Source organism: Esox lucius, chromosome 1, assembly GCF_011004845.1.
Source record: "Esox lucius isolate fEsoLuc1 chromosome 1, fEsoLuc1.pri, whole genome shotgun sequence".
Classification (NCBI taxonomy): Eukaryota; Metazoa; Chordata; class Actinopteri; order Esociformes; family Esocidae; genus Esox; species Esox lucius.
In genome coordinates, this window is record NC_047569.1 from 1,205,309 (window position 1) to 1,224,384 (window position 19,076).

A 19,076-nucleotide genomic window follows, 5' to 3' on the forward strand; every position below is an offset into this window, starting at 1 on the left:
AAGTGTCATAATACTGAAAAATAAATAAAGAATTGGAATTCTCAATACAACAATGCCACTCTCCAACCTTCTTCAACCGCCTCCAACTAGGAAACATTTCAAATAAAAGCTTAAGAACTACGTCATACAAAGTGCGACAGACAATGTTGGCGCATGCGCATATTGAAGCTGGTCCTTCGACACCATTTTGGGCATCGCGGGGCTGTTTTCTTTTTAATGTATATAAACTAGCTATCTTTTGTTTTATTCTGGTCGCTGGACAGATTTTATTGCTGGGTGTCTCTCCCACAAATTCGCCCGGATAGTCTTCTTTTGTTTTATAGATCTAGACGTTGCTTAAGTTGTGGTCGCTAGCTAGCAGGAAGCAAACAGGGCCCATTTGCGGTGCAAACTGATTGCTTGCCTTTTTTAGTTGATGCAACCACCAGTTTTGTTTCTACTCTACGTACTATCGTGTCCTTAGGACAAATGGATGGCGATGAGGACGAATTTTTCTCCGGGAATCACTCTGGGTCTGGTAAGAATTGCTTTGATTCTCCGTCGCAAGTGATAAGCTAGCTAGCGACTATGTGATATTGCTTCGTTGTATACAAACGAGTTATTATTTTGTGTATTTTTAGCACAGTTTTCAAACCAGTTGAGATACCAGTGTTTGTAAATATTTCTTCAATGGCAAACAACGTATTGGTTATGTCCTGTTCCCGCAGATGATGGTGGTGGCACCCCGGTACAGGACGAACATGCTCCTGATTCAGACGCGGAAGAGATGAGTGAGCCGCGCCACTCCGAGGTAGGGGGGATTGTCATCTAAACAAGACATTTGAATAACTGGTCTCTGTCTGTTAATCAAATATTGCCCAAAATGGATTTACTTAAAACAGGTGGTGTATAGATAATCGATAGATCCTGACCCTAGGTTTATAAAACCCTTTGTTTTATAGGATGAGGGTAGTGACGGCGAGGGAGCTACTAGTGCCATGGAGACAAATGGCATTGCCAGTGGGTCAGACAATGAGGGCCCTAAAGTGGCCAACAGTGACTCTGAGGAGGAGGCACCAAACCACAGTGATTCAGAACCTGAGGCCCCCAGGCCTGCAGACAGTGATGCCGAGGAGTCCCCAGTGAAGGGCAGAATCAGCACCTCCGATGTGGAGGGCTCTCCTGGACCCGAACGCAGGGGCAGCATCTCAGACATTGAAGGGTCTTCAGTCAAACGTAGAGGCAGCACTTCAGACACAGAGGGCTCTCCAGTCAATCGCAGAAGCAGTCCCTCAGATGTGGATGGCCACGCCACTTCCAATCGCGGAGGTAGTCATTCAGATGTGGAAGGCTCCCCCCTTACCAAACACAAAGACAGCAACTCTGATGTTGAGGGTTATCCTGTCAAATGCAGGGGCAGCGCCTCAGACATTGAGGGATCTCCATTCAATCACAGAGGCAGCCCCTCAGATTTAGATGGCTCGCCCACACCTAAACGCACAGGGAGCACCTCAGACATTGAGGAGTCTCCAGTCAAACACAGGGGCAGCTCATCAGACTTGGAGGAGGAAAAACCCAAAATGGCTGCAGCCAACAGTGACTCAGATAATGAGGACCGGCCACCGTCCCCAGCCCAAAAAAGACACTCAAATGCACACAGTGACTCTGAGACAGAGATACCGAAAAACAAAGAGCCGAGAGAGTTGGGTGGGGAGAAGGCAGAGAAAAAGGGGAAGTGGAAGGCTGTGATGCACTCGGACAGCGATGATGACATGAAGGCTCGGCCCACAAAGGCAGCACCAAGCAGTGACCCGGAGGACGTTCCTGCGAAACGGGTTGTGGATGACAGTGAGGATGATGATGAAATGCCAAGTAATTGCTTTTTAATCATACAAAGATTTAATGGAGGAAATGCAATCAACTTGTCAGGTATCAAACTACTTTGTCATGTGTTCTGATTTTTGAGTCTGTGTTGTTACAGTGAAAAGGAAGAAGGCCATCCTATCAGACAGTGAAGATGAGAAGGCAGACAAACCAGGTAGCGTGTATAAACTTAGGTCAATATACAAGGTTTGTGGGTAAAGTATGTGTGCTTTGTATAGGGGAAAGGGGTGCTGTTTTATTTTGCTGTTACAGTTATGGAGGACTGCGATGATTAAGGTTACTTTTCTTCAGCTACGAAGAAAAGCCGTGCTGTGTCAGACGATGACAACTCTGACAGCGAAGCCGGCTCTGATGCGCCTGACAAAACAATGGCCAAACTGCGGGAGCTGGGCTCGGACAGCGAAGACGAGGATGCTAGGACAAAGGCTGAAGGAGGAAAGAAGGATGAGAAAACACTGTTTGGCAGTGACAGTGAGTCAGGCGATGAAGAGGAGTAAGTATTTCAACCCCAACCCCTCTAGTCATGAAAACCTAAAACAGAAGCAAACTAGACACTCCTTACTGAATTCATCTTTACATGCTGTTTTCCCTTTTAAATACTGTCATTTATGATATACATTTTATTTTACTTTATTTATTTATTTTACGTTATTGTACAAGTTGACTCTACTCCCTACAGTAGTGATTCACCTGAAAGTGAGTCCATTTATTTTTGTCTGATTGTAAGATTCCCCTGTTCTTTCTTGGATAGGAAAATGATTGCAGACATCTTTGGTGAATCTGACGAAGAGGAAGAAGAATTTACGGTGAGTTTTCCTCTCTTTACCAAATGTTGTCTGGCTGTTTTGCTTCATTCCAGTTCAGGGCTCGCAACTGGCTTTTTTCTTCACTGTCCCGGCACCATCCCAAAGTGCAATTTCAACCCTCCCAAACTGACCTTGACCCGTCCCAAAATTAGTGTACTTGATTTTTTTGAAATACATTTTGAAATACCAACATTGGATTTAAGTCATTTGCAAAACAAAAAAAAAATTCTGGCACAGACAGTTGTTTGTTTAGTTATTAATTATTTCATGTATTAATTGAACTCTAACTTAAACAACATTATTCCATGGAGATGATGTTGCGATATTCCATTCCACCACTAGCAGCCCGGTTCAACAACATAAAATCACAATATACTAATAGGAATGTGTTCCCCAGACTTGTCTTTCTCTGTCTCACCCACACATTCATCCTATAGTAACTAACTATAAGGTCAGCAAGCAAAATGTGTAGTTACCTGATCATTGCTCAAACATGTCTACCATACATTTGGGTGGCTAGTAAAAAGATTTGTGTAACTAGCTAGTAAAGTTAATTCATGTTTACTAACTAAAAAAGTTCCTGATTTACAATTGAGACCTGCATTTCTTTCCTATTTGTTTTACAAAACGTTTATTCGAATGTCGAAGACTGTTTAAGGCACAATCATATCGTTGCATCTTCCCTCTTTAATTTTTGCCGGACCGCATAAGCGGAACCAGCCAATGAGCGAATGTCTCTTACTGACTGTCTGACTTCCCCTTCTTAAATAGCGTAGTGGTTAGAGACGTGTACTCCCACGCAGAGGAATGGTGTTCGTGCCTCGCTGCAGTGAAAGCAAATGTATTCATTAGGGTTTCTTCAAGATAAACATAAACTGGCCACAACCTTCAGAAGCTCATTATAGAAAGACTATAATAGAATTGTTTAGTTATATTGCGACTATTTCTGGATTTTTGAAGTACGCGTCCATGCATGCTTTTTTGGGTGTTATATAGTAGAACACAACCCATTGTGCAGTAAAAGACTCATCGATTCTCATCTTTTCATTTGACGATAGTCAGTTATCGTCACCTATATTGATAGTTATTGTATCAGTGTCATTCACGAATGAAAGAAAAACAAGCATTGTGCCATGGAATGAAATGGCTTTGGCAGGAAAAGTTAATTTTCACTCTTGCTAGCAATTGCTCCATTCTTTTGAATATTGCAGGTAGTAAGTTAGTAGACACTAGTAAGCCTTACTGGCTAATAAGCTGTTAAAACGGCCTGTGGAAAAATCCATACAGTTCATAGATGCTATTTGTGGTGGAGGTAAACTTAATAAGAAAATACACAGCCTTAGGTTAAAGACATGGCCTCTCACATGGGAGTTCCAGGTTCAAATCCAGTGAGGGCAACAACATTAATCCCTTCTAATCGTGGGCAGGCCGGACTAGGCTTGCCTGGTTCCTTTTCTTGTTTTCTCATTTAGCTAGTCTACAGGTGCTAGTCATAAAATTAGAATATCATCAAAAAGTTGATTTATTTCAGTAATTCCATTAAAAAAGTGAAACTTGTATATTATATTCATTCATTACACACAGACTGATATATTTCAAATGTTTATTTCTTTTAATTGTGATGATTATAACCGACAACTAATGAAAATCCCAAAATCAGTATCTCTGAAAATTGGAATATTACATAAGACCAATAACAAAAAAAATATTTTTGAAATGTTGGCCAACTGTGAAGTATGAACATTAAAAGTATGAGCATGTACAGCACTCAATACTTAGTTGGGGCTCCTTTTGCCTGAATTACTGCAGCAATGCGGCGTGGCATGGAGTCGATCAGTCTGTGGCACTGCTCAGGTGTTATGAGAGCCCAGGTTGCTCTGATAGTGGCCTTCAGCTCTTCTGCATTGTTGGGTCTGGTGTATCGCATCTTCCTCTTCACAATACCCCTTAGATTTTCTATAGGGTTAAGGTCAGGTGAGTTTGCTGGCCAATTATGAACCGGGATACCATGATCCTTAAACCAGGTACTGGTAGCTTTGGCACTGTGTGCTGGTGCCAAAAGTCCTGTTGGAAAATGAAATCTGCACTTCCGTAAAGTTGGTCAGCTGCAGGAAGCATGAAGTGCTCTAAAACTTCCTGGTAGACAGCTGCGTTGACCTTGGACCTCAGAAAACACAGTGGACCAACACCAGCAGATGACATGGCACCCCAAACCATCACTGACTGTGGAAACTTTACACTGGACTTCAAGCAATGTGGATTCTGTGCCTCTCCTCTCTTCGTCCAGACTCTGGGACCTTGATTTCCAAAGGAAATGCAAAATTAACTTTCATCAGAAAACATAACTCAGCAGCAGTCCAGTCCTTTTTGTCTTTTGCCCAGGCAAGACACTTCTGACGCTGTGTCTTGTTCAAGAGTGGCTTGACACAAGGAATGCTACAGCTGAAACCCATGTCTTGCATACATCTGTGCGTGGTGGTTCTTGAAGCACTGACTCCAGCTGCAGTCCACTCTTTGTGAATCTCCCCCACATTTTTAAATAGATTTTGTTTCACAATCCTCTCCAGTGTGCGGTTATCCCTATTGCTTGTACACTTTTTTATACCACATCTTTTCCTTCCCTTCACCTCTCTATTAATGCGCTTGGACACAGAGCTCTGTGAACAGCCAGCCTCTTTAGCTATGACCTTTTGTGTCTTGCCCTCCTTGTGCAAGGTGTCAATGGTCGTCTTTTGGACAGCTGTCAACTCAGCAGTCTTCCCCATGATTGTGTTGCCTACAGAACTAGACTGAGAGACCATTTAAAGGCCTTTGCAGGTGTTTTGGGTTAATTAGCTGATTAGAGTGTGGCACCAAGTGTCTGCAATATTGAACCTATTCACAATATAAAAAATGAATGAATGTATGGAATGAATGTATACATAATACAAGTTTCACTTTTTGAATGGAATTACTGAAATAAGTAAATTTTTTGATGATATTCTAATTTTATGACCAGCACCTGTATATCCGTCTGTCACATTAAAAAAAACTCTTGAATGAAGTGCGTGTTTGAAAATGGTGTTCCCCCAATGCGCCACCATCTACCTGATGAATGCATTGCATCGCTTGTAATGTGAGTTAGTTATTCTTAGGTGGTTAATGAACTTTTCAGCTGAATATGGTGATTTCATCTGCCTTGTATTTAAACAGGTTAGTATGGAACCACTGGTGAATGCATTTAGTATTTTTCTGGCCTATTGTCCCACAATCATCCCAAAGTCTCTGTTGAACCATTCCTGACATATTTTTTTTAATCATCCTCAGGACGACGGGACAACGTTAGTTTTGAGCCCTGTTTCAGCTCTTGCATCTCAACAGCATTGTACCACTTTAACTTTCCCAAATCTCAAATGACCAGTTAAGTGCTTTTTTTTGTCAGAGAACACTAGGTGGAATCGTCTGATGCCGATATAAACACTAAGGGCTGCTTTCCAGTTCATTGATCAAGCCTAGTACTTTGACTCAGGGTTCCTTGTGGTTTGAGAATTTTTTCATGAGGTTGGTTGCCTGGAGTCTGAGAGGAACTAGAATCAGAGTGTTGTTGAGGAAGAGAAGTACTGCAGCTTTAAGACCCACTTTTTATTTTTATTTATTTTTGGTTTTGAAAAACATTTTACGAAAAGCACTATTGGAGCTTAAACTTACTATTACTATTATGCCAACAACTGAAATTCTTGTTTCTGCTTCAACAGGGTTTCAATCAGGAGGATCTAGAAGGAGATAAGGGCCATTCAAAGGCCTTGGAAAAGAAAGAAGTTGCTGATGACTCTGACTCTGATGAGGGTGTGGATAGGGGTGGTGGCCAAGAGTATGTCAATGTTTCCTTATCTTCATATATATATTTTTTTTTACGAAGGGATGGTCTGATTTTCTGAATCTGTTTCTCCTCAGCACCAGTTTCATGTCAGACTTTGATGTAATGCTGGCTCGCAAGAAGGCCCAGAGCGGGAAGCGCAGACGAAACCGGGACGGTGGAACGTTCATCAGTGACGCTGATGATGTGGTCAGCGCTATGATCACTAAGATGACGGAGGCTGCAGAGGTGACGCTCTAGGTTCATTCTCTGTCTCGCTATCTTTGTCTGTCACACAGCTCTATTTTGCATGAAAACCCAAGGAGTTAGTCAGTGTTATGTCCATTTTCAAATATTTTGCAATCTGTCATTATACATTTCCCAGGAAATTGAAAAGTGCGTTTCCACCTCATTTTGTGGGTGGTATGCACAGTTTTCTCATGGGAGCCAGGTCTGTCAGTGGCAGCTTCACTTGAGAACAAGGCTATCTTATGTTTGTACGCAGTCCATGTATTTCTTACGTTGGTCATGTTGTCTGCCAATTTGTGCTCTTTGTCTCTGTCTCTCTGTCCTTCACTATCTTTCTCATCTGTGTGATGGGTGTTATTCAAATTGTGATTTACAGGAGGACAGAACGCTGAATGCTCAGAAGAAGCCCGCCCTAAAAAAGTTGACTCTACTCCCTACAGTAGTGATGCACCTGAAAAAGTGAGTCCATCAGCTGCTTTTAACAGTGTTCTATATTGAGCAAATGTCTGTAATTGAGCTTCTTACGGTAATTGTTTGTGTATTTTGCAAGTTCTCCAAACACCAGGTTTCTTGGTGCTTGTGGTACATTTACACACTTGCTGGTATAAGGGTGCACCTAGTGCTTAGTTTTGACTGAGTTCCACCATTATTTTTAATTGGTACACAAATGCGTGATATGTGGCTTGATGGTGTTTTCATATTTTGTGTGTTTGTGTGTATTTAGACAGGATCTCAAGGAGACGTTCATCGACAGTGGGGTGATGACTGCCATCAAGGAGTGGATTGGCCCGCTGCCAGACAAGAGCCTTCCAGCTCTTAAAATCAGAGAGGAACTCCTCAAGATCCTACAGGAAGTAAGTGAGAGGGCATGGGCCTGATTTTTAGCCCTTCCCACCCCGACCCCCACAGCATTCAAACGATGGGAAGTTAAGACGGAAGGGCCTGATTCCGTTGATGCCTGTGGCTGATATAATTAGGTCTATTTCATTAAAAACCTGTGTAAATGTGGTTGCTTTCCCCCTAGCTCCCCAGTGTGAGTCAGGAGACGCTCAAACACAGTGGGATTGGCCGAGCAGTCATGTTCCTCTACAAACACCCCAAGGAATCACGTCCCAACAAAGATCTTGCCCTCAAACTAATCAGTGAGTGACTTGATTATATTACATACACAGAAAAAGTGTTAATTTGGCTGACATCTTTTGTTAACAGGTGTCTTACTCTTACAAAGAAGTAATTATTATATTAAATGGAAGAATTAAACAGATCTTGTTTATTTGTAATGTTGTTGCAAGCTCCAAGCGGGTTCCAGCTACCAGGTAGTAAGGTTTGTCTGTAGAATTAGTTTTTGGTATTCAAATTGATACTGGGCATTGATTTGGGCAGCAGGCAATGGTTAGTGCATCAGGCCAGTAACTGAAATCATGTTAGATTGAATCCCCAAATTTGGGTTGGAAGATGTTTGTAGGATGACACCACAATATCAAAAACAATGATTTATTGTGTTTATACTTTACATGCAATGACCAAGTCAAGTTGAACATCTAGGCCATGGAATATTTTCTCTGCACTATATTTTCCATTGCTAAGATGTTCAACACATTGGTGGTGGTGGTGATACTATTAACTTAATGCAAAAAAACAAAACAATGTTTATTGTAGAATATCTTCTTGGCCGTGGGAAGACATTCTGAACAGGGAGTGCTGATTACGGTTGATTGCGTGGTTTAATTGAAGAAATTTAGAATGTGCGGGCAAGATGTGCCATCAGTCGTAATGACGCAAACTAGAGTGCAGCAAACAAGGGGGTAGAATCTAGTCGGGGGCGCTGCATCTGTGTCAGTGGGCTGCATCACCAAGCATTGTAAGTAGACAGCCAAGCAGCCCGAAATGTTGAATAAGCCATAATGTTTAATCTATGAGCCTAATCAGATCCCATTTCACCAAAGATATTTGCAAGGAGAGGGAATCAAAAATTACAAGACACAAACCAAAAAACATCATGAGCTAAAGTAAAAACAGATGCAGTTAGTGTTAACAACACAAGTTTTACACCTAACTATTTATTAATATTGCACAACAGGAATAAATGACAAAAAAATAGATACACATTTTATCTACGGTGCAAGAATTGTCCAGTTGAGGGTTGTTTGTGTATGTGGGGAGGGGTTACACATTTCTTGTGTGTGTGTGTGTGTGTATGGGGGAGGAGGTCATAGAGGAGCGGACTATAGTCAGTTTGGCTCCAGAAACATTTTCATGAGGCCTACTGCTGTAGGAAAGAAATTGTTCTTGTGGCGAGGGGTTTTGGTCCTGATAGACCTCAACCTTCTTCCAGAGGGGAGAGTTCTGAATAGTCCATTTCCTTTGTGATGGATCAGCCCCAATCTTTGCCACTTGCCTCCACGATCTGGGGGTCTGTAGGTCTTGATGGCAGATCACCGTCTGGTACGCTTGTCCCTGGAAGTGGCTGTAGCGTACCAGACTGTGATGGAGGAGAAATAAGATGGATGAGGGCGGTGTCATCTGCAAACTTCAGGAGCTTGACAGGGTGGTCAATGGAGGTGAGCTGTTTGTGTACAGGAAGAAGAATAGGGGTTTCCGGATGCAGCCTTTAGGAGAGCCGGTGCTGATGCTAAGGGGGTCAGATCGGTGCTTCCCCAGCCTCATGTGCTGCATCCTGTTTGGGCAAAAAGGCGGTGATCCACCTGCATGTGGTCTCGGGCATTCCCAGTTGGGACAGCATGTCTTGGAGCACAAATGACAATATTGCCTGCTGTACTGATTATGGGTTCAGTACGGGTTACTTTTTCTCAGGGAACAGACAGTGTTTAGATCTGAATAGGATCGTCCCCCCACAACTCTAGTTAGGTGGGTTTAGGTTATTAAAATTATGTAATCCTTGTATTATTTCTACAGATGAGTGGTCCCGACCCATCTTTGGACTGACATCCAACTACAAGGGCATGACACGTGAGGAGAGACAACAGAGAGACCTCGACCAACAGATGCCTCAAAAAAGACGCCTGAGGTAAATACAAACGTGCATAGCTGTCACACACTTCTCAAACACACACACACACACACACACACACACACACACACACACACACACACACACACACACACACTCTGTTGTCTCACCACATGATCAGTTCACTTCAAACAACGTACTCCAACCCTTTCCAGCTCATTGCCCAACTCTTCCTATCAGCACCAGGTTCAATTTGACTGAAGGTAGAAAAATGAAGGTAGAGATTTAAATTTAAAATGCCCTATATATTAACTTTAATGGCAACTCCTATTTATGCTTATTGAGAAATCATTAGAAATGGATGGCCTTTTAAAGGTGCACCCCATTCTCCATTTTTATTAGTTGATTTGGAATTTGTTTCCCCTGTTATTTGACTGACTTCAATTCAAATTGACACGCACACTTTCCTGTGTATTCCTATACTCTATCTGCTTTTCACATCTCCCACTACTCCTTCCACTCTTTCTCCATCACACCTGTCCATCCTTCCCGGCGTGCCCCCCATCCCTTCCTCCCTCCCCCAGTCAGCCCCAAAAGGTGGTGAGGTCTGAGGAACCGGATGTCTTCTCCCCTCAGCGACACAGGTTCAGTGTGGTTGCATGGTTGCCCTGCTTCCCGAGTTACTTTGGCTGCATTCAGATTTACAACCCCTCCCCAGGTTATTACGCTTGATGTTCCACATACAATACCAGTTTGTATGAATGATTATAGTAGTTAAAGTTATTCAGGAGATCAGTAAAGTATTTGGGCACTAGTCTGTTAACACTTGGAACCGTGTTTGAAATTAAAATAAAACTGCCATTTTTAAAGCTACACCCTCCTTCCAGGACTTCTATTTACCTGTTTTTTTTTTTTTTTCAACTTAGTCTGCCAACAACCCACGGCACTTAGCGTTGGTACCCAAATGGTACCCCTCACTGAATGCATGATTTCAATGGATGAATGCGCGATACTCTCAGAAGAATCATCAAAGCCTTTGTTGAATTTGAATGAAGTTACAAATGAAACACAAGATTTCCATTACCAATAAGTTAATAAGGATATTATTGAAACATAATAAAAGCGATATAGGCTACTTATCACACGTTACCCTTTTTCAATGGTAGATTCGGCTTATTGTGTAGGCTAATTCATCAAATGTAAAAATCTAATGCTAAATAATTATACACAAAACAACATACCAAGGATATTGTTTACCAGTCACCAATTCGCAATTCAACAAAGGCATTAGAAGTTACTGTTTTTGACGGATCACTGGAGCCGGCCAAGAAGAGCAAATGTCTCTTACTGACTAACTGTCTGTTAAATAGCGTAGTGGTTAGAGAAGCGGACCTGCAAATAATAGGTCCTGAGTTCAAATGTCTTCATAGTCAAAACAAATTATGCATTAGGATTTGTTCCAGATTGACAAAAACTTTGCTGCCTACTACCTTCAGTAGCTACGTTATAGTAAACCTAAACTAAAACTGTTTACGGTTATACAGTATTGCAACTATTTCTAGATTTTCATAGTATGCATCCTTTTTGGGGTAATATAGGCTAGATCAAAACCACTTGGGCAGCAAAAGAGTAGGGGTTTCCATGATTCTCTTCTTTTCATTTAGATGAAGTCAGTTATCATCACCTATATTGATAGTTATTGTATCAATGTCATTCATGAATGAAAGAAAAACAAATGTTTTTGTGCCATGAAATGAAAACGGCCAGTGGCAAAAGCCATACAGTTCATAGATGCTATTTGTGGTGGAGGTAAACTTAAGATGAAACGTTAGTCTGTTTAACACTACTTAATGGTGTCTAGCGACTGGGCAAATGTATAGTACAACATTTATCACTTAATTGCGGGCTGGGTGAACTAGGCTTGCCTGGTTTCTTTTCTGGTTATTTTAGGAGAGAAAGAGAAACTAAATCGTACACACATCCTATCGTCTCTTTGAATTTCCTCTGAATATTTTACTGAAGGTTAATATTCTACAAATGTATTAAGCAAAATAATTATTCTCTAAATGAAATGCCAACTATATTCTTTACCACTAGAGCTATGCATTGGCATTGAAATCAACTGTATAGCCCCAATCCCCGGGAGAGACCTGCAAAGATGCGCATTTTGGAAGCTGTCTTTTTGTAATAACTCCTCGGTTTTTCGATAACCTATGTCACCCATAGACAATTCATGTCATTTATAGATTGGCTGTGTAATTTTCATTTTTTATATTTGTAGGGCCTAATAAACGATTGAAAATACAATACCCTGTGTTCTTAGAAATAATAATTCTTTGTATTATTTTATTAGTTTTTTTCAATACAAACACATTCTTGTATTCTTTAAATTCATTAACAATTTTATACAAAATCTGTAGTTTATTTATTTTTTTGAGTATTTTATGTAGTTTGATACCAACCCTGTAGATGAACTGATGCTTTGTCTGGATTGTGAGGCTGCAGAGGAGAATGTGTATGCCAACAAGGGTGATTAGTATGCTAATGATGCCGGACAGCGTTCAGCTGTAGTGGACACTGGGGGTCTGAAAGGCCTGGCAAGGAACATAAGTCTTGTATTCAACTGTGAGCCAATGGATTTTCAGGGAGTTGGCCTTGTGTTCCCATGGGCTGGTGTGTGTAAGGACTTAATTTTTGGGAGGACCTATTTGTTCGGCTGAATCGAGCCCTGTTGTATTTTTAAATATGTATTTTTAAGCAGAGCGGTCAGAGTGTAGAGGAATGGAAATAGTCTTATTAAGCCTGGAGTTACTAATATTAGTGGGGTTTTCTAACATTTGTTTATAAAAATAGTCCGTGTGTGTCACTGCAAAATATTGGTCTTAATAATTTAAGGCCTTTTACTCCTGAGTAAAAGGCATATGACATGCTGCCTGGAGTTTGCCAAAAAGCTTTTAAAGGACTCTGAGAAAGAAAATCTGATCCGTAGTGCACAGGACCTCAGACTTTACATTCATCTTTCGCAGCAAAGACAGCGCTGGACATTCTGCGAATGTCCTTGAGCCCAGACTTGATCCTGATTAACCAGAGATGGGGACAAGTCCACTTCAGGTTGGTGGAGAGTGCCTGCCTCAAGTGGAGGAGTTTAAGTATCTAGGGGTCTTGTTCACGAGTGAGGGAAGGATGGAACAGGAGATTGACAGACGGATCGGTGCAGCTTCTGCAGTAATGCAGTCAATGTATCGGTCTGTCGTGGTGAAGAAAGAGCTGAGCCGCAAGGCGAAGCTCTCGATTTACCAGTCAATCTACGTTCCTACTCTCACCTATGGTCATGAGCTTTGGGTCATGACCGAAAGGACAAGATCCCGGATACAGGCGGCCGAAATGAGCTTTCTCCGCAGGGTGGCCGGGCGATCCCTTAGAGATAGGGTGAGAAGCTCGGTCACCCGGGAGGAGCTCAGAGTAGAGCCGCTGCTCCTCCACATCGAGAGGGGTCAGCTGAGGTGGCTTGGGCATCTTTTTCGGATGCCTCCGGAACGCCTTCCTGGGAAGGTATTCCGGTCCCGTCCCACTGGGAGGAGACCCCGGGGAAGACCTAGGACACGCTGGAGGGACTATGTCTCCCGGCTGGCCTGGGAACGCCTCGGTGTCCCCCCGGAAGAGCTAGAGGAAGTGTCTGGGGAGAGGGAAGTCTGGGCATCCCTGCTTAGACTGCTGCCCCTGCGACCCGGCCCCGGATAAGCGGAAGAAGATGGATGGGGACAAGTCACACATGGTCAAGTCCAAGCAAGTCTCAAGTCTTAACCATCAAGTCTCAAGTCACTGTTCAGATAAATCAAGCAAGTCAAGTCAAGGGTTCACCCTAAGCAAGTCAAGTCGAGTCCTTATAAGTGTCAAGTCACAGTACTAAAGAGATGAACACACACACACTGTCCTCTGTTTCTGACGTGCGCTCGGTGCGAAGCTCGATTTCAAAATCAAATATTTTTCTCCTCCGCGGTACAATTTTTTAGGGGGGAGGAAGCGGAGGGATCTTGAATCAGCCTGAAGGGGTTGTATTCGCTTTAACAACCGCCTCGCTATACCTTATCCTGCTTATTACATGGCTACCTACCAAATAAATCTATAATTTGACACAAAATTATTATTATTAAACATAAAAACTATTGTATTGCTTCCTCCAAAGAAAATAGTCCGTTCCGTCTCTAGTTAGAATCCTGCTGCGTCCAGAGCAACACGCTGTTTTTCATGGCAACGGTCTGTTATCAAGAAATAACACGCATTCTGCACTGGAATTCAGACAATCCATGTAATAAGGGCTAATAATAACAACCTTATAAACTAATTATTGTGACTGAAAAACTGCCTAATATGTAATTACGCTGTAATTATTCTTGTCTGTATGAGTAAAAAAAAAAACTCTTCGAAATGTTTAGGTGCTAGTAATCACATCGGCGCCTCCATGTTAGCCTTTCATGCAGTAAAGTTAACTGTTATGATGTAAGCACAATGCTTGTCCACAAAAACTTGAAAATGCCCACATTTAATACAGACATTATAGCCTACGTGTAATAATATACATGCCCGCTCATTTTAAGATGCCCATCAACATTAAAATTCAGGCTATCCCACTGTTATAGTCAAATTCCCTTACATCTATTTACCAGACGTATTCAGTAATGATAATGGTCATATTTCTAACAAGAAAAAAAAAAAAAACATAATATGCAACCAAGGCCAAATTATGACAAACAAAAGATTAATTCATTACATTAGTAACTTAATCGTTATAGATCTTAGTGAAACTGAATATAAAGAGATTACTTTCTTACCTTTCCTTGTGGTTCTTAAAATAACGAATTAAATTTGACGTTGTTGCATATTTTGCATCTGGCAAATCTTTTTTTATTCACCTGGTCCAGTTCAAAGTCCTTGTATCCAAACGATACTATTAGTGGAGCTCGACTAACGTTACGGTCTGCCTTGTTTGACGCGGTTTGAATTGTGCAGCATTAAAGGCACATACGCTGATTAGTGGTGCTGATGTCACAACATAAAAAATTATTTTATTGCTGTTTGTTTATTATAAGTTCAAGTCATTGTCGAGTCTTCCACTTCAAGTCAAGTCTCAAGTAACTTGTTCTCAAGTCAAAGTCAAGTCATTTCATACTTTAATCAAGCAAGTCACAAGTCCTGAAAATTGTGACTCGAGTCAGACTCGAGTCAAGTCATGTGACTCGAGTCCCCCACCTCTGTGATTAACCGTCTGTGGGGAGACCTGAGGTTTGCAGTTTCCTATCCAATCTGACAGAGCTTGAGAGGGTTTACAAGAAGCGTGGGAGAAACTGCCCAAATCTAGGCATGCAAAATTGGAAGTGGCTTACCCAAGGAGACTGTGGTTGCTGCCAACGGTGCTTCTACAAAGTACTGACTGAAGTGTCTGAATACTTAAGTATGAGTTATTTTAGTGTATGTTTTTAATATAAATGTTTGCTTTGCTGTTACAGGTGTTACGTGTAGAGGGATTTTGGTTTTAATCAATTATTCATTAAGTGAAGTGAATACATGGTCTTAAGCTGTGTCAACGTTGGAGGGTTTGAAAGGCTTCTTTTTGGGGGGTTTTGCAAGCAGACTGAGCGTCAGCAATCATTGACATCGCATTTTAACTATGCACATCAGTGATTGCTGTTGTAACTCCCTTGTCTTTCAGGAACAACAAATATGTGGGCCCAGGCATAGATCTCGGCATGTAGCAGAATATAGCTATGGCTAACCTTTTATCCCCTAACTGCGATCTTCCATACACTCCATACCTTCTTCAAATGACCTCTCTCTGTAGCAGAGTGCAAATGTGTTTATTTGGTGTTCAGTTCTTTATATAGCCTACCTATATGCATGACATTAGTTGAAGCGGTTTTATGTCTACAGATCGATGTGTGTGCCAAGGTGAACCATGTGCAATGTCTAGGACATCACTTTCCCGGTTTTGAGAAGAATTAAGGAATTCTTGGATCTGGGATTTTTTAAATGACAGTTTTGCCAGATGTTGGTGCTGTAATCACTAATTGAAAATGCTAGCTTGTTGCGCTGTGGGTTTTTTGTTGAGGCAAGATAGAATGCCACTCCTTTGGCACTGAATGACCCATCGGCACAAAGCATTGTTTGCCGTGTCTATGGACAAAGGTTGTTTAAAGCGGTGCATCATTCCTGGGAGATTTAAGGTTTACTACTGCCTTGTTTGAGTGTGCATCTTGTGTTGATATTCATTGCAGTCTTGATAAATGGTTGTTATGTAAGGATCTTCAATGTATTCTCAAATTCTAACCTCTGACAATAGAAAAGTAGCTGTAACGGCATGTGTTAAGGCTGTGTTAAGTCCAGTGGGCAGGGTGCTGCCTTCACATTCCCATTTAATGATACCGTGTATCAGTTGGTCACCCCTCTCTCTGTTTCTACAGCTCAGGGGGACAGACTCCTCGTAGAGACCTGGAGAAAGTGCTGACAGGAGAAGAGAAGTAAGTAGCTGTAAATCCATGTGTTTACATTGTATGTCTTTGGAGACAGTCTTGCCTTTTTTTGCTATTTTCTCTCGTTCTCTGCTGACAATCGTGTGTGTGTGTGTGGCAACAGAGCTCTACGCCCAGGTGACCCTGGCTTCTGTGCCCGGGCTAGGGTTCCCATGCCGTCCAACAAGGACTATGTAGTGAGGCCCAAGTGGAATGTGGAGAGTGAGTCCAGATCGGTGAGTTTTGGTTTTTGCTTCTTAATAAGGGAGGAGAAACAATTTACAAAGTTAACTCTCATTTTGAATGAATACAACAACAAATGAATACAAAAAAATTGTAAAAATGAATACATTTAAAGAAACAAATGAATATAAATACATACTGGTGCTAATTATACAATAATACTCAAAACAAGCATCATAATTATACAGCATATTTAAGTTATTTATATTAAATTTTAAATGTGGTCATTCCCTGGTTTTCACCATTGCTATCTCATTCTTTATGGTCAGTGTAAATCTATGGTTAAGAACACACTGCAACAATGTAATTAGCTTTCTTTTTGTAATTTTTTTCCGGACCAGACTTGAATTTTATGGCCCGATGGCAACTCTTATCTGTAGACTGTATGTTATGGAAGCGTATACTTAAGCGTATGTTAATGCAATCCCACATTGCATTTTCCACTTTGGCCTGCATTATCTCAGTAATATGAAAATTAAAATGCAACCATGAGATTTGAATTTTCATGTACTTGTATGCACATTCACTGTCAATATTAAGATGCCCCATATTGTGGTTAACAAAATTAAAATGTTATTTCAAATGAGAGAAGTGAGTAACAGCGCCACTGATTGATGTATAGCAGATTGTTATTGTCTTAAATTATAAAATATTTTGAATTCTATGGAGCTACTGCACAAGCCGGTCAAATCTTCTACTTTTACAGCCCATGATTGTTTAGATCACCTCACAAAACATGAAAAACAAAGATATGCAAACACACTGCAAGACTTAGGCACTTGTGACCCATATACCCATATTTACACCATTAAAAACAGCAACATCCCTGCCCATGCTGAACTTCGGGGATGTTTACATATACTGTACCTTGTGGAGAATCCGTCCCCTTACACTGCTACTAAAATGAAAGCATACAAGTACAGACCGCTATCTGGACAATGCAAAAAATGCCAAATGGCTTTTCACTAACATTTTAATATTGACAACGAAGGTGCATACCAGTACATGAAAATTCAAATGCCAATCGTGATTGCATTTTAATTTTCACATTGACTGAAATAGTGAAGGCAAAAGTGGAAAATGAAAATGCAATGTGGGACTGCAGTAACATTTGAATTAACTCTACGCTTCTATAGTATATCATGGCACTAAATGTATGCGGTAGGGAAGGACAGTAAGTAGCTGAATGTAATTGATTCCCAACTGTAGACAGGCTTTAAGAAAGGAATTAACAGATTGGAGAAGCACAAACGGCGCATTGCCCAGCAGAGGTCACAGCGGCGCATCCAAGGAGCTGTGAAGATTAATGTGGATGGCAACGGCATGCCCCTGTAGTAACCCTACTTTTACCTAATGGGGCAGTAAGTGCCACCTGCATGTCCTTTGCTAGTCCTGGATGCTGCATTGTGCAACAAAGTTGCCCTCATACACTTACCTTAGGTCTGTTCAGGCTTTCCCATTAACTATGGGAATCAGAAAGGGGTAAGCTGAATATTGAAGTGCTGATGGCAACTCCTTCCCTGGACTGCTGTGTGCACTGTGGACTGGAGAGCGACTTGCCTGCGACTTACCAGGTGTAACCACTGTGCGTGCTGTTACTGAGTTGTGATTTCACCCTTTTCAACAAACTAATGAGTTGCCCTGGTAAGAAACTTTAACACACTGCTATGCTGTTGGAACAATGACTGGTGACCTTTACTGGCTTTAAGACGTTAGGCTATGCCAGCATGCCACTTCAGTTTCTGTGCCCAGCTTGGTGGATGTCTTAATATTCCACTGTGTTTTTAAGAATTAGCCTGGATCCAAAGATCCGAAAGCAAAATGCACTTCTACTTCTACTTTAGAAGTATCAGATCAACACACACATTTGACGCAAGTGTGGTGACCTCACTAGTACTAGTGTTACTTCCATATTACAGCTATTGTAAATGTTTTGTGTTTTATATTCTGTCTCTCTCCCAGGCTCCAGTGAAAAAGGGTGTTTCACGGGTGGACAAACAGTTACGCCGCTTTGCTGACATCAAGCGTATGACAAAGACAGGTCATGCGGTCAAGATCAGCGTCCAGGGCAACCGGATGCCCCTGTAATGTTTTATTTTTTTCTGCCATCCCATTTTAAACCTTTATTTCCATAGCAGGACCTCTTCATTGGACACAGTTTACTAGTAAAAAGGTTTCAATACAGCTTTTACCGATCCAGTAAATTGAGAACTGTGATTGTTCCAAGGAACAGAGGGCGGTATCATGTATTTAAAGAATTTGAACATGGCCAGGTCAGTTTGGTGGATTTTAGTAAATTCTTCTAACTAGTGTGAAAATGTTCAGAGGAGTTTGCTAAATGCATACAGATTTGGCTATGCTATTCGTCCTTGATATAAACCTCTCTCCGTGTTGAGTCAAGCCCAGCCTGATTGTACAATAGTGATGTGGCTTTGCAGGCTGGTGGGCCCTTTTGTCCACTAGACTTTGTTTTATTTTGTTTCTGAAGAAGCTGGGCAGTACTAGGAACTGCCCGAGTGTTTCTTCGCTGTATGCCGATTGGTTTCGATGTTACTTTCGTAATAAAGATGGTTTCACCAGATCGTTGTTTCTTCATCTTTGAG

The 19,076-nt window shown here is 41.5% G+C and overlaps 1 protein-coding gene across 3 annotated transcripts; it reads left to right on the forward strand.

The window, feature by feature from the left end:
• The first annotated feature begins 152 nt into the window (after positions 1-152).
• LOC105029824 (interacts with SUPT6H, CTD assembly factor 1) lies at positions 153-19,054 on the forward strand. 3 transcript variants are annotated; one of them, XM_020046977.2, is made up of 17 exons: positions 153-517; positions 708-790; positions 942-1,851; positions 1,961-2,017; positions 2,155-2,356; positions 2,615-2,669; positions 6,404-6,519; positions 6,603-6,753; positions 7,130-7,212; positions 7,478-7,607; positions 7,778-7,895; positions 9,670-9,781; positions 10,309-10,368; positions 16,183-16,239; positions 16,355-16,466; positions 17,683-17,834; positions 18,436-18,521. In XM_020046977.2, exons 1-16 carry the CDS (start codon positions 469-471, stop codon positions 17,806-17,808), a joined length of 2,421 nt encoding a protein of 806 aa, XP_019902536.1. In that variant the 5' UTR covers positions 153-468; the 3' UTR covers positions 17,809-17,834; positions 18,436-18,521. The 3 variants fall into 3 exon arrangements, with proteins under 3 accessions (XP_019902536.1, XP_019902535.1, XP_010901666.1); XM_020046976.2 differs by lacking the exon at positions 17,683-17,834 and having other exon boundaries at positions 154-517; positions 18,436-19,054; XM_010903364.4 differs by lacking the exons at positions 10,309-10,368; positions 17,683-17,834 and having other exon boundaries at positions 155-517; positions 18,436-19,054.
• Positions 19,055-19,076: the final 22 nt, after the last annotated feature.